Below are 26,193 nucleotides of genomic sequence, written 5' to 3' on the forward strand. Positions count from 1 at the left end.
TATCTTCTGCAATTTGGTCGTATGGGGACGTGCAGGTATGCCTCCATGAGATCTAGAGTTACCAGCCAAGACTCCTTGCCCAGCATGGGAAGGAGCTGCTGTAGGGTCAGCATTTTGAATTTTGGAACAATGAGGAATGTGTTTAAAGCGGACAGGTCGAGAATAGGCCTCCATTTGTTTTCTTTTCTTGGTACCAGGAAGAGTCTGGAGTAAAATCCCTTTCCTTGCTCCATAGATGGTACCTTTTCCACAGCTCTCATTCTTAATAATTGAGATATTTGCTTTAGAGCTTCTGCCCTTTGAGTAGGTGGTAGGTTTGGCATTCCTCTCTTTGCTGGTAGAGTATGGAAATGGAACCTGTAACCTTGGTCTATAGTTTGCAAAATCCATTTTTCCCTTGTGATGCAATACCAGTTCTTTGAAAATAATGTTAGCTTTCCGCCTAAGGGTGCTTCCAGTTGTTCCCTGGTAGGCGGTGCCACAGCCAAGTCACTGTGATTGTGTTGTTGTAGTGGTGGTGGCTGCGTCTGTGCCTCGCTGGTTGTTACCTTGCTACTGGCGTCCCCTGTAGGCACCCCTGGATTGGTTTCTGCCTCTTGAACGCCTATTCCTGCCTCTCTGTGTCTTAGAAGTCCGGAAAGGACCAATTCTTTGGAGGGCCAGTTCCTGCTAAACCTTGGAGGTTGAACCTGTAAGAAATCTTTCACTGTTTGTACAGATTTCGCCTTCTCTTCCATCTTCTTTAGTACCTGCTGTGCAGGGGAACCAAATAAATTGACTTTGTCCATGGGAGCATCTAAAAGCTTTGATTTGACATGGTCTGGTAATGCCTGCTCTTTCAACCATGCATATCTCCTGATAACTGTGCCAGTCATGGCTGATCTAAAGGAAGCCTCCAGTGCATCATAGCCACATTTTAAAGAATGGTTACTAACCTGTTGTATGTTATGTACCATTTCCTGAACATATTTCTTATCTAAAGATTCTTCAGAGGACAGCTTTTTAGTTAACTGGTCTAGCATAAACTCTTGATATTGAATCATATGAAATTGGCAGTTCAAAGCTCTAGCTGACAAAGTAGCAGGGGTGTAAACTTTTTTACCCCATCGCTCTAAGGACCTGGATTCCCTTTCAGAGGGAAGGGGGTTTTTAGTAGATGTAGTTGCTACAGCTTTAGGGCCCTGGGAGATAGTCTCTGGATCTGCAAAAGGAGCCTTGTATAAATGGTGATGAGTGTCCGGGACCCTGTAGAACCTATCGGGCTTAGCAGGGGCTGGAGGTAATGAATCAGGAGCAGTGCAAGCATCATTAAATGCATCATCTACAACAGAAAGAACTGGAGGTATAGCTAAAGGCCTATGCTGTGGCAAATGAAGAAAGGTTCTAAGCCTTTTTCTGGAGTCTGAGAAATCTTGGCCCTGCCACTGAAATTGTTCCCTCATAGCATGCAAGGTTTCCCCAAAGGAAAATTCCTCAGGTGGAGAGGCTGAAGGAATGGACTCTTCAGCATCAGAGTCTTCGTAAGGAGAATAAGGAGCCTCAGGAGGGTCTGTATGTTCTGAGTCATCAGAGGAATCATCTGTGGATACTGGCTCTGGGGGCTCTGCTCTAGGCCTCTTCTCTGGAGGTGGATGAGAGGTCCTGTCTGGATGAGGCTGGGATCCACGAATTAAAGAAATGAGATCCTCAGCCAAAGAAAGCATATGGGAACTGGTGCTGGGCCTGTGAGAGGGGGGCTTGACAGGCACAGTTTTTGAAGCTTCAGCTGCTTTAGCCCTGGCAAAGGCCTTAATAGACATGGCTGCAGGAGGCCTAGCAGCTCCACGTGCAGGGGTTGAAATATCCAAGGGAATAGTGTCTGAAAATTCCTGAGAAACCGCAACTGCAGGTTGGATTTCAGAAGCCGATTCCACCAGGTTAGAAGAGGCCTCGGTAGAAGGCATGTTTTCGGCTGGGGAAAGAACCGCTTGCTCGGTTTCAGCCGAAACCGAGACACTCGTGGTTGGCTTAACCGCGGTTTCGGCCGAAACCGCGGATCGCGAGTGTCGGTCCTTTTCCCTGCGTTTTTTGGTTATTTGTGAAGTTGGAGGATCCGACGGCAAGATATAAGCAAAATCAGAGCCGAAAAACTGTTCTGCAAACTCCGACCGGCGTCTAAGCGTCCGTCGGTTAAAAGAAGCACAGGCTATACAAGCTGTTACGTTGTGGTCTGGGCCTAAACAAGGTAAGCAGTAAGAGTGGAAATCTTTATGAGGTATTTGTTTCCCACAAGTTAAACAGTTATTCACTTTTTCTGACATCGGCTGAGGCAAGAAAGAGTCCCCAATGGGGTACTTAGCTTTTTAGAAGTCTTCGAAGTAGTATTCGGTAGTAGTAATCTCTGGTTCTGACCGACCGGCACTTGCGAACAGCTTCTGCTTCGGGCGCCACGCGGCAAGTAAGACTGAGGAAAATGGCGTCGGCTGATGCCTTTATACCCGAAGAACTGCAGCTATGACGGGTGAAGCGCGACACCAGACGAAGCCAGACCCAGACTTTGGAATCCGGCCGACCGAAGGGCTGCCTGATGACAGGACAACCCATTTGTAAGGACTGCAGATGCATCCTTGAAGGACATCTTACAATTTAAGGAAGTGGCAAGACTCGGGGGCAAAAAGTAGCAGCAATTAGATTAAGAAAAGGGAAGGGAAAATGGGGAAATAGATAAGAGGCAGAGTTCCCCAATATATACGGCTATATGTGGGGAGCACAGTGAGAGACAATAGGACAAAAAAAATATATGAATCTGGAGAAAAGGTAAAGGATACTTCTCCAGATGTGGGGTGAGAAGAAAACTTGGATATTGCTTTGGAGAATTAAAGCAGCTTACATGATCCTACCAATAATCATCCACCAACTCATCACCATAAAAATAAGACCACCTGGGATAAAGGGCTGCAACAAGTGCAAAAAGATCGTGCTGTGTCAATAAAGGCAAGGGAAAATGGCGAACTATGCAAACATTAGAATGAAAGGGAAACAAAAATTGGTGAGCCTGGGATCTCATGTTTGATATATGCAATGACATGTAACATCATCCAGTGTTTAAAACAAGACAGGAACAGTAAAGCAAAGGGGGAGAGAGAGAGATGTGGAAGTTTACTAAAAGACATTAATTTAGAAACAAAGACCTGGGATGCATGAAATGCAGTGAAGGAGACTTGAAAAAACTAAGGGGGAACATTAGTGTGGGGCAAAGACTGGGAAGAAAAGTGAAATAATCCTGATGAGAAGTGCAACAGCTCAACAAAAAGATTGGATATGAAGAGAAAATGATGGTAGGGAAAGCTTTAAAACAAAGGAGTTAATACCGAATACAAATGACCCAATACTGGAACTACTTGGTATTCAGAGACCTGGAAAAGGTATACGCAGAGGGCAACAGGACAAAGAACAGGCAGGAAGGGCAAAAGGAGATATGATGGCACCCTGGAGGAACTGGAAGGATTTAAGGAGGCAAATGATCAAGCAGATGTATGAAACATTAAGGAAAAGAAGGGACAAGGTCAAAGAATATAGAACGAGAAAGAATCAGAGGAATGAAGCATGGCAGGGAGCTGCAAGAGACAATTCCGACAGTGAGCCACATTTAGACAGTACACGGAGTGGGAGTTCAAACCTGAGAATACTGCAGATATGTTATCTAACCTCCAGGAGTTTGATAAAGGAAGGAGGACAGCAGATGCTAGAGATGTCAGCAAGTAAAGGCAGGAATCATGCACATTCTGGGGCTGCGGGTGGGCACAAGAGGTTTACAGCAGGCATATAAATTTGGGGAGGCATTTAAAAAGGAAGCAGAACATATTTGGGAATTATGTATATGGGATACAAAAAAAAAGAGAGGACAACATCTGGAAAGAAAGAAAAATGATAATCAGAATGTTGAGTACTAATGTTAAAACCATCAATTAAAACTATGGGAGCAAGATTTACACAAGAGGTGCCTAGACTTGAGGAGATTACTACAATGAAAGGAGGAGTACAGCTAATAAAGAAAAGCAACAGAAAGAGGTATAATACAATGAAAGTGAAAGTCACACCAGGATCCCAAACAGAAACTGGGGGTGGGGGGATGGATAGAGTAGGAAATTAAGTAGGCAGCTGTTGAGATACTGTGCACCATGCATGAGGACTGCATGTCAACATATTAACTGTACAGAATTAAGTAAAGAAAAAATAGCAGGCATTTCAAACCTCTTCCAAACTTTTGCAGAATTAACCATTACAAATGTCTTCTTAAACGGGGCAAAATGAAACATTACTACTGTCTAAATATGTACTTAGTTAAAAACTGCATTTCTCTATCATTTCTTGTTCTACTAATTTGACAAAATTCAGGTCCTACAACGACCATCACATAGAAAGATTATAGTAGACTGATGGATGATCTACAATTCAGTAGCAGTAGGGAAAAGCCCAAGTGGTTATGTAACAGTATAGAAGAAAGAACGAGCAAGGACTTTGACATTACAGTAGGTTTGCCTTGCTTTTTTTGTTTAAAACGACTCATTGCATACCTGTGCATCACTTTTGGCAAGATTCTCATCCACATTAGGATTTTCATCTCTTGTGCCCTAAAGAAATAAGACAAAATTCTAATGAAACAAGTAACGCTTCAGAAGCCAATATACTTAAAGAATCTAAATGAGAAACAAATATAGTCTTTCACAGAGGCTTCCAAATTTCAGTCTGTACAAAAAAACTGCAGTCCCTCAAGCAAAAATGCAATAGTGCTTCCGAAACAAAAACAGTACTTCATAATTTTTCTTAAAATATATTCTCCCAGCTCATCCAAGAAGAGAGCAATCTGATACAGAGCCATACTGTAAATATGAACTCAAGTTACAGTTAAGTATTAAAACTGTAATTTTGTGCCCACTGAAGGCCAGAAGCTACACAGTTTATTTTAATGAGGATCTTTCCTCAGCTGAAGTTGGTAAAATTTGTCTGCAAACTCAAATTTTGGACAGCACTTGTATGTGCATTAAGCTCATGAGGATGACATCTGTATCACTACAATTATACACAGAGTTCTTATATTTACTGCACATGCATATGTTCTGAAACATCTGCATATCCTCCTTACAACTCCCCTTTAACATGCAAACAAAGGATAGGAATTATATAGTTACAATGCAAAATGCCTTCCAGTGATTGTTGCAGTAATACTTGAATCTTACCTCCTTTAGAAGGAGGAGGCACTTCTTAAAATCTCCTGATGTGTCTGAAGAGATGTCATCACCAAGTATCCGGCCGAATGCTGCGATGTAAAAATCAGAAAGTTAGGACTACTAAAAATGAAAACATCTCAAACAAACCAGAGAGACAAGAACATCCACAACAACAGAGAGTGAACTACTAAAATAATTTAGCCATTAATCTTTCCATGTCAGTTTTCCTACCATACACGCACTAAGCATGTTCTCCTACCCTTATTATAACCCACTGCTATTACAAAAGGCTCATTACTGGGACTCCAAGCCATTTCTCCATGTATCAAGAATATCTTCAACTGCTTATCAAAAAAATTTCTACTTACACTTTAAGTGCAAGTTTGGGAAGAAAAATCCAAAAAAATTAATATGTTTTAGGTAGAACTGTGTTTGTCAAGTAGACCATTAACCAATGGTCTACCTTAGCGTACACGTTCAAACACAAAACCCACTTAAGAAATATGTAACCCACAACATTAGCTTAACTTTCAGTAGCAATACCGCCACACCATTTAAAGTCTTTAACAAATGCCTTCTCTACAACAGACCTCAAATATTACCACATAGTAGAAAAGTCACCCTCTCACCATTCACAAAAGCCTCTAAAAAGGGCTATCATTTACCCTTGCTTCAAAAGCTCACAGCTTAAGACAAATTACTCAATCACAATTCTCATGAACTCTTATCAAGAGCATAGGTTCTCAGTCCTACCTTGCCTCCAGCAACACACTACTATATGCCAGGCACATTACTCTCAATCACCAGCCCAGGAAGCTAATCGTGCCCATTAAGTTACTCTGACAAAGCATCCAATACACTTAAATGCTAATAACGAACCAGACATACACCTACCTAAAATGTAATTATTCTATGGATTTTTCTTCCCAAACTTACTTTAACAAGAAGCATCTTTATTAAATTGTCACTTATATAGGCAATCATACATTTATATAAATGAAAATAAACCATACTGATGCAAGTATTTTACATCACAGACCATATTGACAATTATGGTTGCAAACATTACACATTACTTATGATCTACATAATCGCTGTCAGTGAAACATTACATAGCTAAATCAAAATCCTGCCTTCTTTTAAAACTCATTCCTCCCCTGTATGCATTATTCCCACAGTTACCATTTTTCCCATGTTATTTGCTTCCACCCTTTTCTAAATATCCCAATTCCAGTGTTATCGTTGTTACTATATTCACTACTAATAGTACAGTTGGTTTAGACAGATTTCCATTTTCTAGTAATTGCTTTTTTGGCAGCCACCATAACTAGACTCAGTAAGACGTATGTCTAGGCGGGTCTATATTATATCATCGAACGCTTAAAACAGCAAACGCTGATTGATCGACCTAATTTAAGTGAAAGCTTACAATCTCGAACGGTCAGATCAGCGATTTTTTTCCCAGGGAAAAAAAAAAAATCGCTGATCCAAAACACATGCACACAACACAAGCACACTAAACAGAAATCCACACACATACACCTAAAATCTGATACCTAACCCTACACTAAACTATGCACACACCATTAACTACCCACTTACCTTAACCCAAACCCTAAGGTCCGTCACTATCGCACACTCACCTCACCCACTCCCCTAACCCGAACTCATTAAATCCACCCTAACCCTCATGTCCACTCAATCGCACACACACCTAACCCGAGCCCTAACCCTAACTCACCTAAATCACCCTAACACTCACATCCACACAATCGCACACTTACCTGAATCCGACCGGTAACTTTCCACCATAACACTGAAAATACCGAAACAGAAAAATTCTTTCCCTAGGAAAAAATTTGAGTTTCTGCTGCTTTGATATTTTGCAGTTTAGCGAAAATAAGTTTGATCAATCAGCGTTCGCTTTTTTAAGCGTTCGAGGATATAATATAGACCCTGTCTAGGCAGTGCCGTTTCTTTATCAAAGCTCAGAAAAATCATTTCCCTAGTTGCATCAATTTTCTCACCCAGTTTCTCTAATAGAATAGTCTGCAGAGAATCTTTAAAGTCTGCCAACTCATTACACTAATAAAAAAACACCAGGAACTGGAGCCGAGATGCAAAACGGTTTATTCTGGTACCTCGGCTAGAAACAGCCTTCAAAGGAATAACCATTCAGACTTTATTGCATCTTTTATACTAAAAATCAAACATGATAATTAAACAATTAAACAATTGAATAATTAAATATAACAAGAGGCTTGAAGCTTTAAAGAGACCATGCATTAATGAACCACAAGAAAGGACAAAATACACAGAAGCATTCAGCAAAATAAATGCATATAATACTAAATTAACTATATATTACACCAATAAGTATATGCATGTAGTAGGGAAAATAACTAAATGTTTTACAGGTATCTTTGTGAAATATGGAAAATACCTTTAAGTAGTGATATTCATTTCCAAATTCAACCCTTTAGGTTTCAAAGTACCAAAAGTTAATATAAACCTACTTTCTAAATTCAATAACTTCTGTAAGAAATTACCAGCATTATAGACATCCGGTTTAGCTAATGTGCAAAAAAATAACGAATCCAAAACACCATTGTGAACAACATTAAAATGTTCAGAAATTGGACTTTCCATCCTATGATTTCTAATATCCCCCATGTGTTCCAGGATCCGTATCTTTAACTGACGTTTAGTTTGGCCTATATAATATTGAGGTAGAATGAAACCACAACCCACAAGATATACAATTCCACAAGATTTACAATCAAATTTTTCAGTGGCCTCATATTTTACACCATTAATACAACTGCCTGATAGATTTTTAACTTTGGAACAAATTTTACATTTGCCACATTTGAACATACCCTTTGACTTAAATCTGCCATCCAACAAATTCATGTCCCTAGTTTTTCGCTTTGGCTTCAACATTTCCTTCAAATTCACATATCTTCCATAAGAAAAACAAACTTTATTAGGAAAAAGCTTACCTAACTCATCATTTTGGCAAACTATAGGCCAAAGAAAATCCACAATATTTTTCAAAGTTAGGAAGAAAAGAGTATTTGGTGACAAAAAATGTTTTGTTTTCATTTTTGCTATTCAAAAAACCCCTATCAACTTTCTTATTTCTATTATAGATTCTATCTTCATCCCTTATACTCAAATCAGGTTTAAATAACCTATCAATACTATTATTAATTAAAGATTCAGAATAGCCTCCAACTAAAAGTCTATTTTTAATGTCCCTAAATTCAGACTCCAACAAACTAATTTCAGAGGTATGTTCAAATGTGCGCTTAAATTCACCAAAAGGAAGTGCCTTAATCAAATGCGTAGGATGAGCACTAGTAGCATATAAAAAGTTATTAGTTGCAGTATCCTTTCTAAACGGCCTAAATTGTACCTTATTAACATCCACATATAGTAGAATATCCAAAAACTGAATAGTATGGATGTTCACTACATATGTGAATTCAAGACCAAATCTATTGCAATGCAAACTAGTAACAAACTCAAATTCCAACACGTTACCAGTACACACAAAAATTAAATCATCAATGTACCTATAATAGAGTACAACATTTTTATGAAAAAATTCTAAAGTGTACAGAAATGTAGTCTCAAAATACGACATAAATAAAATCGCGTAAGTTGGGGCAAAATTAGCCCCCATTGCAGTTCCTTCCTTTTGTAAAAATATTTTTTGTTCACACAAAAAATAATTATGAGTTAATGCAAATTCCAAAAGTAAAATAATGAAGGAAGTCCGAGGACCCTCCCCCAAAATTTTACATATAGCCTCTAGGCCAAATTTTGTCCTGATGCTGGTATATAAAGCCTTTACATCAACTGTGGCCCAATAAAAAGTATTATCCCACTGTAAGTTCTTTACCTTCTCACAGTACTCATTAGTATTACTAATATGTGAAGTCACATTCCTCAATTCTTTTTTTAAAAGACTATCCAAAAATATACCAACATGTTCAAGAAAACCACCACAGGATGAAACAATCGGGCGACCAGGAGGGTCCAACAGGTTTTTGTGTATTTTCGGCAAGGCATAAAAGGTAGGATCTTTAGGACCAACTATATGAAGTTTTTTTAACATCCTTGTCAGTCAAAAATCCTAATCTTTCCCCTTTCTCTAACAATTCCAAAAGTGCTGTGTTAAATTCTAAAATGGGATTATTAGATAGTTCAACATAGACCTGTTCATTAGATAATAAATCAAAAAACATTTTTAAATAATGTAACCTATCCATAATCACCCAGTTCCCTCCTTTATCAGCCTGACAAAATGCATATTTGTCTAAAACACCTTGCATAGTTCTTAAAGCTGCCCATTTAGTTTTAGAAAGGTTAAATTCAAAATATTTTTTCAAAAACAAGGCATATTCACTTTCACTAACTAATGCATTCTCAAAAACTTTTAAAGTAAAAGAGTTCTTGGGAGGACAAAAAGAACTCTGAGTTGGTAAAATAGGCATTTCAAGTTTACCATACCCTGTGAAAAAAATGCCCAGAGTCCAAATCAACTTCAGCAGAATCAAATTCAGATACACCCATATCCACTAGTGCAAAACTTTCCAAGTCAAAATCATAAAGATTCTAAAGACATGCGTCTGGAGCATTTCTCCCTGGGCCTCCGCTGAAAGCAGGATCTGTGGAACCTAGTCGGATTTTCCCGGTCAACAAATGTTAAATAAATAAATAAATTGAAAGATCCAACAAAGACTCATACGAGCAAGAAAGAAACATTCCAGCTATAAATAGCTTCTTCATTATTAACATTATTAGCAACATTAATACCATTTACATTACTTGCTAAATCCACAGCATTACCAGAACCCTTTGCTTCAAAATATACCTTCAAAAACAGTTTACGACAAAAACGCTTAGCATCAAACAATAGATCAGAAAGTGCAGGTATTTTGGTAGGGCCAAACTTACTTCCCTTAAATAATACTTGCTCCATATCATAAGTTAAATTAACGATTTGCATAGCATTACAGTCAGCATTAGAAGAAGCAAAATGTCCCGACCTGAAAGTCTGTGTGACTAAAGCAAAAACAGTCCTTCCCTCAGTATCTTCTGTTGCGACCCCTTGTTCCTTGATTTTCGTTTACTTCCCTGTCGAAAATTCCATCTTGTTTGTTCCTCTGCCTCTGACTGGACACCAGCGTCTTCCATAACATCCACCCTCTCAAACGGCACACTTTTCCTGCTCACACCTGTATCAGAGGAAGAAACGGACGAATCTCTACCACTCCTGGAACTTCCTTCAGCATTTCCGGTTTGGGAGATACCACTTTTGCGCTTACGTTGCCATGAATACACTACATTTCTTTTAAAGTCATTAATGTCCCTATTTAACTTATTTTTCTTCTTTGAAACTACATCAGCTTCTATTTTCACAATATCTGCATTAATTTCCTTCATCGTTGCGCAAAACACTTCAGTACAAAACTCCTTAGATAGAATCTCTTCCACCTCTGCAATTTGTAACTGAATCAGCCCCCAAGCTCCTACGGTTCCGTTTAATGAGAATTTTAAGCCAACTTAAAGTACATTGTAGTGATGCAGCTTTCCATTCCTCTAAAAACTCATTTTCTTCCTCTGAAAATTTGAAGGCAGATAGTTTATCCACCCGAAGCCCTCTAGGTGTTATAGATAAACTCACATACTTCTCCAACAAACGTGTATCATAAAAAAGTGAAGTCTCTTTTACCCTTAGCTTTTTTAAGTCATCAAACCTCTTATCAAAGTTTCCACTGCCAGATAGTCTCCATGGATCAAAACGAGCCAACTTGTCATCCCTTTCTTTCAGCAAATTGGCAAAACGAAAACCATCTTCATTCAAAGCTAAATTAGCCATTTTTTGGAATCAGCTCCTTTCCTCACGAATATGAAATATGAAAACCAAACTGAACAGCAACGAATAAAAAAACACCAGGAACTGGAGCTGAGATGCAAAACGGTTTATTCTGGTACCTCGGCTAGAAATAGCCTTCAAAGGAATAACCATTCAGACTTTATTGCATCTTTTATACTACAATCAAACATGATAATTAAACAATTAAGCAATTGAATAATTAAGTTGCCAAATTACCTCTTACTTCCCCATCACATCTCCAACATTTGCAGTCTACCAGAGGAAAAAGTCTCTGGTGTCTAGTTTGGTAAATACCTTTGTAAACATTTCCAAGCAAAAATCCTACATCTTCTAGATTTTGTTGCATATTTGAGACACAAACCTATAACCCCCCCCCATTGTTTCTTTGCAAATTATTTATATAATCTCTCTTCCCAATCCTTTCTAACCTCCTCTGACTGATTCTTATAATTATACAATATTTTATATGCTCTACTAATTATTTATTTAACAGCAACTTCTGTTCTAGATTCTACTAAAACACTACCAGTGATGGTCTTTCGTTTAGGACCCCCTTATTTCTTTCACTTTACCTATACTCTGGCATCAATCCTAGATAGGGAATGCAATTTCTAACCTACAGGACAAATAAATTCTTGGTGCCTTCCCATTTTATCTTTCCCTCTCCAGTGATTTGCTCCCAATACCTTGGTTCCTCTGACAATTTTCTCAATAAATTACATCCATCTGTTGCCTATCATCTATACCCCTAATTGCAGTCATACCCATTGGCAGAATCTTTCTCAATTCCAATTTTGTCTTAGTTCTTCGGATACTTTCTGCTTCTTTACAGACATTGTATTTTGTATGATTACTGTTATTCTCCTTAAAGGCCTGTATCCAAAATCCCACTCAATTCCACATTCTTTGAGCTTCCCCAATTTCATCTCTTTCCACTTTGAATTATAGCTTTCTGCTTGTGCTATGTATAGGAGCCCTAAATTTGTAGCTTGGAAATACCACTTCAAATCTGGTAATCCCAGTCCGCCCTCTTCTACTGCAAAAATCATCTTATCCCACTTGACTCCTGCCATCTTCCCCTGCCAGATAAAGTCCCTCAGCTCTTTATTAATTGCTATCTGCAAATTCTCCTCTAGTTGAGAAAAATATGCCTGACCTGTGTACAAGACTACCGGGACAAAAATATTTTAAGTGCCTTTATCTTACTATCCATACCCATATAAAAAAGCTTCCATTTTCCCAGTGTTTGCATTCTCTTTTGTTTAGTCTCTTCCCACATATCCTTAGCTGCCACATTAGAATCATTTTTAATCCATACTCCTAAATACTTCATTATATCATGTCCTCATAAATATGGATATTGCTGAACCAATATGTGGGTACATAATTTACTGCTATTGCCTTTGTTTTAGCTCAATTATATATCCCGAAAAGATATGAAACTGTCAAAATGTTCCACAACACTAATGTCTCTCTCTGGTTTTGTCAGGTATAAAATTACATAATCTGCAAACAGAGAGAACTTTTCTTGACTACCATTCCAATCACATCTTGAATTTGTGTCCCTTACCTTCTTTGCCAACAGTTCTACATACAATTCAAATAAAGAGAAAAAGGACATCCCTCCCTGCCTGGTTCCTCTGCTCAAGCAGAAATTATCAAAGACAACACACACTTTAATGTTCACTGCCAATCCCTTACATAGCCTCCTAATCAACTTTTTTTTTTTCAGGAAATGCAAAGGCTTCCATTGTCGTGCTCATAAAGTCCCAGCTCACTCTGTCAAATGCTTTCTCAGCATCAAGACCCACCAACAATGATATTTTCTTACATTCTGCTTCCTTCTGGATCATCAATGTTCTGTTAATGTTGTCAAATGTTAGCCTCCCCTCCACAAAACCACAGTGATGTATATCAATTGTAGCATTACTTTTGCCATTCTTTTAGCCATTATAAACTAACACCAGTGCATACATTTCTTAAAACTGAAGGAGAGACACAATAGAGAAAAAAAAAAAGAAAAAGACAGGTGTGCTTACTTAATATTAGCATCCCCATTACACCTAAAAATAACAGAAAACGTTACTTTATAGCATGCAAAGAAAATCATGCACTATTTAAAATAGCACCATTACTGAAAAGTTTCATCTGCAGTTAACTTTCCCCCTTCTCTTGCCCTCAAGTATTTTTCCGAGTATTGACACCAGTAGGGCATACACTTGAGTTCCCTACAAGATTAACAAAGTCTAAAAAAATTCATGTTTTTTAATTTATTTAACATTTGTTTTACCAGTATAATCTGACTGGACCAGCTAGTGTCCATTTTCAGCAGAGTCCTGGGGAGAAAAGCTCCAAGAAGTAACAGTGTCAACACATGGTTATTAAAGAACAATTACAGTTAGTAGGATGTGGTTATTAAAACAATTAGGAGGATGTAGTAATTAAAGAACAATTAGTAGGATGCTTACATTTTTAGAAGACAGTTAAATGCAATAATAATTGTAGGATAACAAGTAGTACAATGCCAACATATAAAAGCCAAAAACAGTTAAACGCAATACAGGCTCACAGTACAGTTGTGTGATCACAAATTTTACAGTACTGATACAATATATGTATATAAGGTACTGAGAGTAAGAACATGTTTACGAACTATACAATGCACATAGGTGGAACAAGATGACAGTGAAAGGTATGCATCAGAGGCCTCAGGGGGTAAAGCTGCCTACAGTGGGGGGGAAGATTCGGGGAGGGTTATTGCAGTTGCAAAGGGAGTTAGCAAAAAGATGTGATTTGAGGATATCTTTAAATATATGATTTTGTAACCCGATTTCAGGATGGAGAGTATTCCATGCTTTTGCGACCTCATGGGAGAATAGGGCTTCTCCAGAGCTGTTCTTGCATGGATTGAATTCGATCAGGGCTTTGTTACTGGATTGTAGTTCCCTGCTGGAGTTGTGAAAATTTAACATGCCAGTTACGGCAAGGGTTTTCTCAGGATGGTATACAATTTGATGAGCTATGTTGAGTTGGAAGCTTAGTAAGTTTGGAAATTCTAACCACTGTAGTTTATGTAGGGATTGGCAGTGGGGGGGAGTGTGGTTTAGCATTGGCTGCAAACCTAGCTATCTTGTTGCAGCAAGTGCAGTGTTTGTTCAGGTCATTTTTATTAATGTTAGTTAGAAAGTACAGTTGTGTACACTTACCATAAATGTAGATGTTCGAGTGTCTTCACTGTTGCAGTCATGACTGTAGGGTTCTCCCCTGCCGGCAGGCAGTCCTCGGTCGGCCAGAATCCCAAAGTCTGGGTCCGGCGTCGGCTGCTCAGCCATGCTCCCTGACGTCAGAGCGCCAGGAGTACAAAACTGACAGCAGATGCCATGTTCTCCAGTTTTTCTTGCCCCAGATGTCAGGAGTTCCAAAATGAGTAAGATCCCATACCCTTTGCAAATACACCTCAGAAGAAGGGTGAAGGGAACCACACAAAAGAAAAAATAAGAGGGGACAGGAGGGAGGGTAACCCAGACTGCAACAGTGAAGACACTCGAACACTACATTTATGGTAAGTGTACACAAATGTACTATGTTCGTGTTTCACTGTTGCAGTCATGACTGCAGGGTTGAATCCCAAAGCAGAATAAAAGGGAGGTGGTCATAAATTAGAGGGGGCGGCTAAAAGGCCCTGCAAAACTGCAGAAGCAAAGCCTGCCCTAGACTTAGAGAGGTAGATTGTAGTGCTAAGAAAAAGTATGCACTGAACTCCAAGTTGCAGCTTCCAAAATGTCTTTGGTAGGAACTCCCCTGAGGAAGGCAGCTGAAGTGGCAGCAGCTCTGGTAGAGCGAGTCCTTATATTCCCTGGGATTTGCTTTCCATGGTGTGAACAAAATCTGATTCCATGAGCAATCCATTTTGAAATGGTCTGTTTTCAAATGGCTTTACCTTGGGAACTTGAAGCATAAGAAACAAACAATTGTTCTGATTTCCTGATGTCCTTGGTTCTGTCCAGGTAAAAACGTAGTTGTCTTTGTACATCCAAGGAATGCAAGATCCTTTCCCCCTTATTTTGAGGACTGGGGAAAAAAGTTGGCAAGTGAATAGTTTGATTTAAAGCCACTTTGGAAACCACCTTAGGCATGAAAGTAGGATTAGTCCTTAGACACCCTGTCTTGATGAAAAATAATATAAGGTTCCACAGCCATGAGAGCTTGCAACTCCAAAACTCTCCTAGCAGATGTTAGAGCTAACAGGATGGCTGTCTTCCAAGATAAAAACTTGATGTCAGATGTGGCAGCAGGCCCAAAAGGAGGTAAAGTGAGTTTTTCCAGAACATAGTTGAGATCCCAGGCAGGAATGGGTGGAGATCTAGGGGGCCTCAAGTTCTTTAGCTCCTCTGAGAAACTGTCTCATGAGCTGGTGGGAAAAGATAGGAGAGTCTGCATTATAATGAGCAGAAATAGCAGAGGCATGTATCTTTATGGAAGAAAAAGAGACCCTTATGTAAGAGGTCTGTCAGGTAAAGTAAAATCAGAGGAATGTCAGGAATAAGAGGGTCCGAATCCTGAGCCTGCACATCCAGGTGCAAAATCTTTTCCATTTTCCTGCATAAGATTTTCTAGTGCTAGGCCATCTGGCTTCCAAAATGACATCCATAACCTGCTTTGGTAGGAGAGAATGAATCATAGACCCTGGATTAACCAGGCCGCCAGGTTGAGAGTTTTGACATGGGAGTGCAGAACCTGACCCTGGTGTTGGGACAGAAGGTTCAGAGTCTGTGGTAAAACCCAAGGGGGGTCCAGAGAAAGGTTTTTCAGTGTTGGGTACCAAAACTGTCAAGGCCAATTTGGGGCCAGCAAAATTATCATCTTGGGCTTGCCCTGTTTGATCTTTAATAACACCCGTGGAAGAAGGGGTAGAGGCGGGAAGGCATACCCAGAGAGGTTTCTCCAACTGAATGACAGTGCATCCACTTTCCAAGCTAGTTCGTGGAATGTCCTGGTGCAAAAAATCTGTAGTTGATGATTGAGGTGGGATTCAAAGAGGTCTATGTGAGGACATCCCCCAGACTGCTGTAATCATCTTGAATATTTCGGTGTCCAGCATCCATTCATGCGGGTCCGACAGGTTTCTGCTCAGACTGTCTGCCAGGAAGTTTTGCTTCCCTGGTAGAAACTGAGCTTGAAGTTCTAATTTGCAAGCTAGAGCTGTGTTCCATAGATTCATGGCTAGTCTGCAAAGGGGATAGGAATGTGATCCCCCTTGCTTGTTTATGTACCACATAACTGTGGTGTTGTCTGTCTGTATCAGTAGTTGCCCTGGTTGTAGAAGATTCCTGAAGGCCAATAGAGCGTTCTGAATGGCTAGCATTTCCTTTAAATTGATATGGAGGTGCTTCTGATCCTTTTTCCAAAGGACCTGCAGACAGTTGCCCTGCAAATGGGCTCCTCATGCATAATCTGAGGCGTCCGTGGTTAGCATCTGACTGGCTGGAGGCAGACTGAAGGGTTTCCCTTTGTTTAGAGTACATGCCTTGGACCACCAAAGGAATTTGTTTTGAAGACAAGGCAGGACGGTGATCTGTATGTCTAAACTGTGGCAATGCTGAGACCATACACTTTTTAGGTACCACTGTATTTTCCTCATATGTAGTCTTGCATATCGTAAGAGAAGGATGCAGGAGGCCATGTAACCCAAAGCCTGCAGGAATTTCCTTGCAGATAGCAGAGTTAATGTCGCCAAGGTTTTGAAAGTTGAAGCCAGCTGTAATTGTTTTTTGTATGTCAGAAATGCCATCTGGGTTGTTGTGTTTAGAAGAGCACCCAGAAAAGTTATCTGTTGCGAGGGTGTCAAATTTGACTTATGTTGACAGTGAATCCCAGGAACTTGAGAGGTTTCTGAACAAATTCTAGATGCTGGAGTAAGACATCCTTGCTGTCTGCCTGAATAAGACAATAGTCCAGATAAGGGTAAATTTGAATTCCCTTGAGTCTACAATAAGCTACTACTGGAGCCAGGCACTCTGTGAAGACCCTGGGCACAGTAGCCAATCCAAAGGGCAGCGCAGAGAATTGATAATGCCTCGATCCGGCCTTGAACCTGAGGTAGTTTCTGCACTCCTGCCTGATGGGAATGTGTAAATAAGCCTCCTTTAAATCCAAAGTTACCATCCATGCATTTTTGGACAGCATTGGGAGTAGCTGCTGTAGAGTAAGCATCTTGAATTTTGGTATTTCGAAAAGTGTTTGAGACCGACAGATCCAGAATGGGTCTCCATGAGTTTTGCTTTCTGGGGACTAGAAACAGCCTTGAGTTGTCCCATTTCTGAAAGTGGAACCAGTTCTATGGCTTTCATAGCCAAGAGGGCTTCCACCTGGTTTAAGGCCTCTAACCATTGATATTTTGGTAGATCTGGCCATCCGCTTGGTCTTGGTAGGGTATGAAAATGGAATTTGTAACCTCTGGAAACCACATCCAGAACCCACTTTTCTTGGGTTATATGAGCCCAATTTAGGTGAAAGAGAAAGTTTTCCTCCGAGAGGGGCTTCCAGGCAGAAGTTCCTGCAGCCCAACAGAGGGAGTCATTGAGCCTGTTTTCTATGAGCTTGCGGCCTGTCCTCTCCTCCCCTAGGGGTGGAAGCAGTCCACTGCCTTGGTCTATAAATGGCTTGCGTTTGAGGCCTTCCTCGGGAGCGTCTGTATCTACCCCTCTGAGGCCTGTCTGAATTGGGAAAGGACCAATTTTCTGTAAGCCAATTCCTACTAAATCTGGGTGGTTGTACTTGTAAGAAATCTTTAACTGTTTGCATGGATTTTGCCTTGTCCTCCATCTTCTTTATCACCTCTTCAGCCTTAGATCCAAACAAAGCATTATGCTGAACAGGAGCATCCAATAACTTAGCTTTTACTTGATCTGGCAAGTTTTGTTCCTTTAACCAAGCATGCCTTCTAATGACTGTACCACAGGCAGCAGCCCTACAAGAAGCCTCTAAGGCATCAAATCCACAGCGTAAACCATGCTTCCCAACTTGTTCAGTGGCATGCATTAAGTCATGTAATTCCTTATCTGCACAGGCGGAAATGGAAGTTAGCTTTTGTTTCAAAACAGACAGAAGGAATTGCTGGTATTTCAGCATATGGAATTGACAGTTTAAAGCCCTAATAGATAAAGTAGCTGAAGTGTACACTTTTTTGCCCCATCTTTCTAAAGATCTGGAATCCTTCTCAGTGGGGATGGGGTTTTTAGCATAAGCGGCCTTAACCCCCTTAGGACCCTGAGAAATGGTTTCAGGGTCAGCAGTAGGATTCTTGTATAAAAACTGGTGGGAATCAGGAACCCTATAATATCTGTCTGGCTTAACAGGAGCTGGAGGAAGAGTCAGGAGTTAAGTTAGCCTCCGAAAAAGCATCATCCACAATATCCAGAATAGGAGGAATAGCCAGGGGTCTATGTTGGGGAAGAAGAAGAAAATCCCTTAGTCTTTTCTTAGATTCCGAGTACTCCTGTCCTTCCCAGTGAAAATGTTCCCTCATTTCATGCAAAGTTTCCCCAAAAGAGAAATCCTCAGGGGGAGAAGCTGAAGGAATGGATTCCTCAGCATCAGAATCCTCATAAGGAGGGAAAGAATATTCCTGGTCAGAAGAAGAAACTGAAGAAACAGAAGCCTGATCAGAGGAGTCATAATACACTCCCTGCCTTGGCCTTTTATCTGGAGGGGGATATGAACCTCTAATCATAGTAAGCAAGTCCTCCGCCATCTTAAGTAACTGTTTCTGAGACTTGGGTGCCGGATCAGAAGAGACCTGGGCTGCAGTCTTTGATTTGGAAGGAGTCTTTGCCTTTGTCTTTGGCTTTGCCTTTATTAGAAGCTGAGTAGGCCTGAAAACCCCTTCGGAAGCCGGTACCTGCACAGCGGCTCCGGACCCATCCGAAGGAGCATTGTCCGAAGGTCCTGCAACAGAAATATTCAAAGGCCTAGTTGGCTCGTCGTGGGAGTCCGTTTCGGCTATCAGTTCCGAAATGGCCTACGACAGGGGCTGCAAAAGCGCCTCACTGACGACGGCCGAACCTGAAGCTGGCTCCGCTTGTACAACATCATCTGATTTGGACCTTGGAGGCCTGTCTTTATCCTTGCGTCATTTGTGAACTCCAGTAGCCGGAACCGTATCCGACAACATTTTGTAATTAAAACGCCTACCAAAGTAATGAAATGCAAAATCGCACCTTCGTTTAATCGTAATTGATTGAATCTAGCACAAAACCGACAACTAGCTACATCGTGGTCAGGGCCTAAGCAAGGAATACAGTAAGAATGAAAATCCTTATGCGGTATTTGCTTCCCACAAGAAATACAATTAACTTTTTCTGACATCAGACTGGAGCAAGAAAAAGGTTTCCCCAATGGGGTACTTAGCTTTGAGTAGAAGAAAGTCTTCGGACTGAAGTACATTTATGAAATATTGTCAGGAGTCAGCCGACCGGCACTTGCGAACTGCTATCACCGCACGGCAAGAAAGACTGGAGAACATGGCGTTGGCTGTCAGTTTTGTACTCCTGGCACTCTGACGTCAGGGAGCATGCATGGCTGAGCAGCCGACGCCGGACCCAGACTTTGGGATTCTGACCGACCGAGGACTGCCTGCCAGCAGGGGAGAACCCTACAGTCATGACTGCAACAGTGAAACACGAACATTTGGGGAGGCAGAAAGTAATGTTGATAAGATGAGTTATGGCTATAGCAGTTCTAGACTTGGAGGTTAGGAAGTGTTTGCTGCAATACAGGCATCCTAGCTTTTTGTGGACTTTGGTGATAAGTTTGGGATATACGTTTACTGTATTTGAGTTGTTGCTCAATTGCGATATCTATTAGTTTGGCCTCTGGTACTGGGGAGATGGGGGTGTTGTTGCCTGAGAATATTTTTGGGTTTAGTATCAGCTGATTGTTTAGAAAGTGTTCTCTCTCAGTGAAGGATTCTTGGGCTTTACTTTGTAAAAGATGGATGTTGGGTGTCAAGCAGATTAGGGTCGTATCATCAGCGTATTGGACAATATCTGCTTTTGTAGTTGCTAGGTGGAGTTTATAAATATGTTAAAGAAAAGGGGGCCTAGGATCGAGCCTTGGGGTATGCTATATGAGACGGGGAGTGGGAGGAATAGCCAGCTGACCCATTTAACAGACTGAGCGGTTGCTTAGGTAACTGTTGAACCAGTGCAGGTTGGAGTTATCGAGGTTGCATTTGGAGAGGCAGGTAAGAGTTTATTGTGAGAAACTGCGTTGAAGCCTTGGATAAGTCTAGGAAGGTGGAGGAGACAAGTTTCCCTTTGTTCCTGTATGAGTTTATGGTGTTGGAGAAGTTAATTAGAGCAGTGGTGGTGCTGTGGGATGGTCTAAATCCATGCTGGGTTTTAGATAGTAGGTGTGAGGAGTTGGTGGTGGATACATCTTTCTAGAATATTTGATAGGATCGCAATGGGACAGTAGTTGGAGAGGTCGGCAGAGGGGCCCACCCTTGTGGAGGGGGGATATGAGGTTTTCCACAAGGATGGAATGGTGTGTTCTGTAATAGATCTGTTAGTAGGGAGATGGGGTAGGCAATGGCCTTAGATGCAGTTTGGAGATATTCGACTGGTAGATTGTCAGCAGCGAGTGGTTGGTTTGAATTTTGCTAAGGGTTTTTGAATGGCTGATGTTGGTAATGGTTTGAGTGAGAAAGGAATAGGGTTAGTTTGGCATTTTGGGGTTGTGGGTGTTGTATCATTTATTAGTTACAGTAAAGAAGAGATAAATTAGCTGTTGAAGTTAGAGGCTACGTGAAGGTCTGTGCCTTCAATATTTGGTGGCAGTGTAGTGGCTGTGCCGGGCTGGAGAATGTTGTTCACTGCAGCCCAGAATTTCTGTGGTTTGTTACTGTGTTTCCTTTGAAAGGAAATAATGATTTTGTTTGTCCATCTTGACCTGCTTTTTTGCTTTATTTCTAAGTTAAGAAAACGTTTACCTGGTTTCGGGTGTTCTGTATTGTTGCCAGAGTTTCCAGGCTTTATCCCCATCTTTGAGTAAGGTCTTAGTGTATTTTCTAGCCAAGGGGCAGGGTTACGGCATACCCAGATTGTTTTGAGTGGGGCTAATTAGTTTAGAATATCTAGGAATGTGGAGCCAAGGTTATTCTACTGCTTTATCCAGGGGGAGGGTTTTGAGGTGAGCACTGTTACAGGATTTTAGGGTTTCTGAGAATTGATCTGAGGGGAAGTTTTTTCAGAAATGGGTTTGTAGCAGGGAGGGTGGGTTGGTATATTTAAGATTGTGCCAAAGGAGAAAAGTTGGATTGTGGTCACAGAGAGTTGACAGTGTACCACATTGGTGGGCAGTGTTGGACTGGTTAGCGAAGATCCAAGTCCAAGGTGGCTTCTCTTTTGGTGGTCTGTCAATACGTGTGGGTGAGTTTATGAGCTGAGTGTAGTTATATAGATTTATGGGGTTGGTAGCTGTTGGCGAGTATGCACTATTCCAGCTGATGTTGACATCACCTAGGACTATAGCTTCTTGGGAGAGGGAGTGGGAAGCCCAGTGGAGTTTTGATTCTACAGTGCTCAGGTTTTCCCCTGGAGGTATACAGATGCTGAATAAGTTTAGTTGTTTGTGCTGGTTAAGAAGGAGTTTGGCGAATAGAGTTTCAGCATTGCTGAAATTTAGGGTTTCCTTTTGTAGGAGTTAGACTTTTAAGTTGGAATTCTAAAGAAGGGTGATACCGCCACCTATTCTGCGTTTTCTATCAACTCTTAGTATGTTATAGCCAGGTGGGGTTATAGAGTTGTCTTAATATGGGGCTTAAGCCACGTTTTGTAATGATCATTATATCTGGGTTGTATACAGAAACAGCTGAATGCAACAGTTCTATTTTGTTCATGATGCTACGAATGTTTAGGTTCAGTATAAGCATGTCAGTGGGTTTATGCTTAAATGGGAGGTTGGGGTTGTGTGGGTCATTGGAGATGGTATTTGGTCCGGGGTTAGGGTGAATGTCTCCTCCTAATAATTGAGCTATCTTGGTAATGGTTTTAAGGCAGTGTACTTTTAGAAAGTGGAGTATGTTGTTGGTGCTTTTTGGATTGTGAGGTGTAATGAATTGGAGAGGTGAGTTGAATGAAGAAACGATGATGGGCAACTTGGTATGTGTTAATGTGTGTGGATAGGTTACATGTGAAAAAGGGTAAGGCAGGGGATTTGTTGTAATGTAGATCTATGAGTGGGTGATAAGATGTACTGATGGAGAATAAGTAGCAGCAGATGGATAAGTAGAGCAGATGTATGGAGATGTTCTGGTAATGGGAGAGAGGGGTTTTGCTCATATTGTCAGTGAGGTGTATGTGTTGCAGGAGAGGGGGTGGGGGCAGGGCGTGTGCAGTATTGGCTTAAAGGAGTAAGTAGGATGTACGTACAAATGGATGGATTGAGATGAGGGGGAAGGTAAGCTAGTGGTTTGGGGGTGTGTGTATTGTTGAAGAGTTGTGTGCATGTGATTGAGTGCTGGGTGTGGTAGGTGAGTCAGGTGAGGACTAAGAATAAATCTGAGTAGTGGGGGTGGGTGGAAAATGGGGTAGGGCATAGGAACAGAGTGAGCCTGAGCATTAGCGAAGGTGAATGGAGTGGGGCTACTCCAGCCAATGCAGGTGTGTGTCTACAGAGACAATCTGTAAATGTAATGGCAACCAAATGTGATAAATGAAGGGAACAAAGATAAGTTGGTGCTCAGAAAATGGAAGTATAGTCTTGCAGTAACCCAATAACTTTCCAAGGGTCATGTTTAACAGGTAAAAAATTGAGAAGTAGTGGACTGAGGTGGGAGACAGAGCGATCAGCTGGGGGGCGGGGGGCTACAGTAAGGGTCCTGGGCTAATTTGGATAGCTAGTAGGGAGTGAATGGGGTCTGCCACTAGAATACACTTTCCCATTCCCAACCCTGGTGGAGTGCTAACAATAGGTAAAAGGAAAATAACCTTTTTCTTTGTTTAAAACCAGTAGCGTGAGTGGTCACTTGTTCTCAGGATTGCAGACAGGAGGTTGCTTGTTGGAAATTGGGACCCAATGTATTATTCTTATTCAGGCTCTAGGAGTGAAAGATGGAGAATGTCAGTATGAGGTAGTGTTGTTTAAAAACAAGAGAAAAATAAAAATGAGCTGTAATTTCAGATCAGACCAGTTAAAAAAATAAGCAGAGGACAGAGCCAAGGGCAGTCTGTGGTACAACTATCAGACTCGTTGAAAATGACCAGAAAATTTACCATAAAAACCTCAGCTGGAACAATTAATCCAGTCACTAGATGGTGATATTGGGCAAGATTTAACACAGATTAAGTGCAGTGACCAGACTAAGTAAAAGTCTGTGTGCCTCTTCAGTAAAATAGAATAAATACTGTTGTGCATTCCTGTTGTGTCCCTGTGCATTAACTTTGTCAGTTTCTCATATGAGACACAAATTACACTGCACTTCAGGGGATGGTATATGCAGTATTAAGCAAAAAACAGTAATGTGTGCACTTTAGTTACACATAGGTATTATATTGTAGCACTGGGTGTCTGGTTTACTCAGGACTATTTTGGGGGATAAACTGTGCTCTTAAACCAGTAACTATGTGAGACAAAATAAGAAGTTATGTACTCACCATAACGTTCCATCTGAGTAGGTATCTTCATTTGTCTGCAACCTTTGGGATACGGATCCAATCTCGGATCCGAGCCGGCAACTTTTACCACAGCATAGATCCAAGCTCCTAGCTCCTCCCTTTACCCATAATCCCCTGCCAACCCTGACTGACCTCAGATCAAGTTTGCCCGATATAAGCATAGTTATTGTGCCCCGGAAGGGGCTTATCCAAGACAGATCCTATAGGTCAGGGGGAAGGAGGGGGGGGGTGGTTGCAGACAAATGAAGATACCTACTCAGATGGAACGTTATGGTGAGCACATAACTTCTTAATCTGAAGTAGGAACTTCATTTGTCAGCAACTTTTGGGACAGAGTCCCCAGCTACCTGAATCCTGGGTGGCCTTTATGGAAGAATATTCCGGAGCACTGCAGAGCCAAAGGATGCCCTACCTCTGGAGAGAACATCCAGTTTGTAATGGCTGATAAAGGTATGAGATGAGGCCCAAGTGGCTGCGGAACAAATATCATCTAAGGGAACCCTAGATTTAAAAGCCGCCGAAGTAGCAACGGCCATAGTAGAATGAGCTCGGACTCCCTGAGGTGCAGGCCTTCCCGAACTCTGATACGCTAAGAGGATACAACTAGCTATCCACAGTGATAGTGTAACTTTAGAAATTGACTTGCCTAAACTTGTTTTGGCAAAATAGAAACAACTGGTCAGATTGCCTATGACCAGCAGTTCGATGAATATAAAAGCGAAATTGTCTGTGCACATCCAAGGAATGCAGTTTGTACTCTCCTTTGTTCTGGTAATTGGGAAAGAACACGGGAAGATTAATAGATTGATTAATATTAGCTTCCGAAGATACCTTAGGCAGAAAGGACGGATTGATCCTGAGGTAAACTATCTGGATGGAAGGCTAAATATGGTGGTTTAACACAGAGCCTGAAGTTCAGAGACCCTTTTAGCTGAAGTAATGAACACCAAGAAAGCAGTCTTCCAAGAGAGGTATTTAAGATCAATCCTAGCCACCGGCTCGAAAGGGGGGGCTAGACAAGGCTTGGAGAACCAAAGACAAATCCCATGGGGGTACTACCTCCCTGACCGGAGGTCTGAGAAGGAAGATACCCTTGAGGAAAGCTTTACAAAGCTTGGAAGCAATCAGAGGGCCTGATTCATGCCCTACATGATGATGCGAAATCGCTGCTAGTTGTACCTTGGACTGTAGAGCAGCTAGCCCCCTGATGAAAAAGGGTAGTTAGAAAATCCAAAACCGACGTAAGAGGCGCCGTGAAAGGATCCAAGTGATGGTGCTCCACCCAGATGGAGAAACGTTTCCACTTACTTCGATAGACTCTTCTGGTGGAAGGTTTATGTGCTGCTACTAGGATGGCTTTGACTGGTGAGGAGATTCCAGGAGTCCTTATCAGGAGTGGAATTGGAGCAACCAAGCAGTCAGCTTGAGGTTGACCAGGTTGGGGGCCGGAAGACCCAGAGGGCGAGTAATGAGATCCGGGAGTGGATCCAGAATCCATGGTGGATGAATCAGGTGAGACCACAGGTACGGGAACCATGTTTGATGAGGCCAGAATGGGGCAATGAGGATCATTTTGCTCCCCAGCTGACTGGCTTTCTGTAAGAGTTTCAGCATCATGGGCAATGGAGGGTAAGCATAAAGGAGACCAAGCATGTACTAGAGAGTCTCTCGGGGAGTCCCCCTGAGGGGGGATTAGAGCGAAGTAACTGTTGCATTTGGTATTTGAAGGAGAGGCAAAAAGATCGTAACAGGGTTGCCCCCATTGGGCAAATATTTGTTTTGCTACTAGAGGGTTGAGACACCATTCGTACAAAGTCAGAATCGAATGACTGAGCCTGTCTTGCTAGGATGTTGGACCTTCCCGGAATGTGCATTGCAATGAGGAAAGCGGTTGGTGGAAATCGCCCATTCCCACACTCTCATGGCCTCGTGACAAAGAGGATAAGACCTGGTTCCCCCCTGTTTGTTGATGTATCAGACAACCGACATGTTGTCCGTTTGTACTGCAATCGTCCCAATCAGAAGAAGGCTGTGAAGTGCCTGCAACGTCAAAAGCACCACCCTCATCTCTAGGACATTGATATGCAAAGAGGTCTCCGTGTCGTTCCACGTGCCTTGGACCGTTCTGCCTGAATAGTGCCCCCACCCCCACCCCAGGCGAGAGGCATCCGTGGTCACTTTGGCGATGGGGGAAGGCATCGAGAATGGTCGTCCCATGTGGAGACTCTGGGACTGGAGCCACCACATGAGCGACCCTCTGCAATTAGGGGAATAGGATGGGACAGGGGGTTGCGAGACAGGGACCATTGTACTTGGAGGGTCCACTGCAGGACCCTCATATTTAGATGGGCTAGGGGCAGTAGAGGAATAGCTGCCGCCATGGACCTTAAGAGTCCTC

At 41.6% G+C, this 26,193-nt stretch overlaps 1 protein-coding gene across 1 annotated transcript in view; it reads right to left on the reverse strand.

Moving 5' to 3' along the window:
- The window catches only part of LOC122792798 (annexin A3-like), an 825,182-nt gene that overhangs the window by 216,834 nt on the left and 582,155 nt on the right, over positions 1 to 26,193 (reverse strand). Inside the window, exons 8-9 of the mRNA XM_044060366.1 lie at positions 5,220 to 5,299; positions 4,557 to 4,613 (exon numbers count right to left, since the gene is read on the reverse strand). Of these exons, the coding sequence (XP_043916301.1) occupies positions 4,557 to 4,613; positions 5,220 to 5,299 (137 nt within the window). The remainder of the gene's footprint in view (positions 1 to 4,556; positions 4,614 to 5,219; positions 5,300 to 26,193) is intronic.

Source organism: Protopterus annectens, chromosome 2.part0 (genome assembly GCF_019279795.1).
Source record: "Protopterus annectens isolate FY-2018-M chromosome 2.part0, PAN1.0, whole genome shotgun sequence".
NCBI classification, from domain to species: Eukaryota; Metazoa; Chordata; order Ceratodontiformes; family Protopteridae; genus Protopterus; species Protopterus annectens.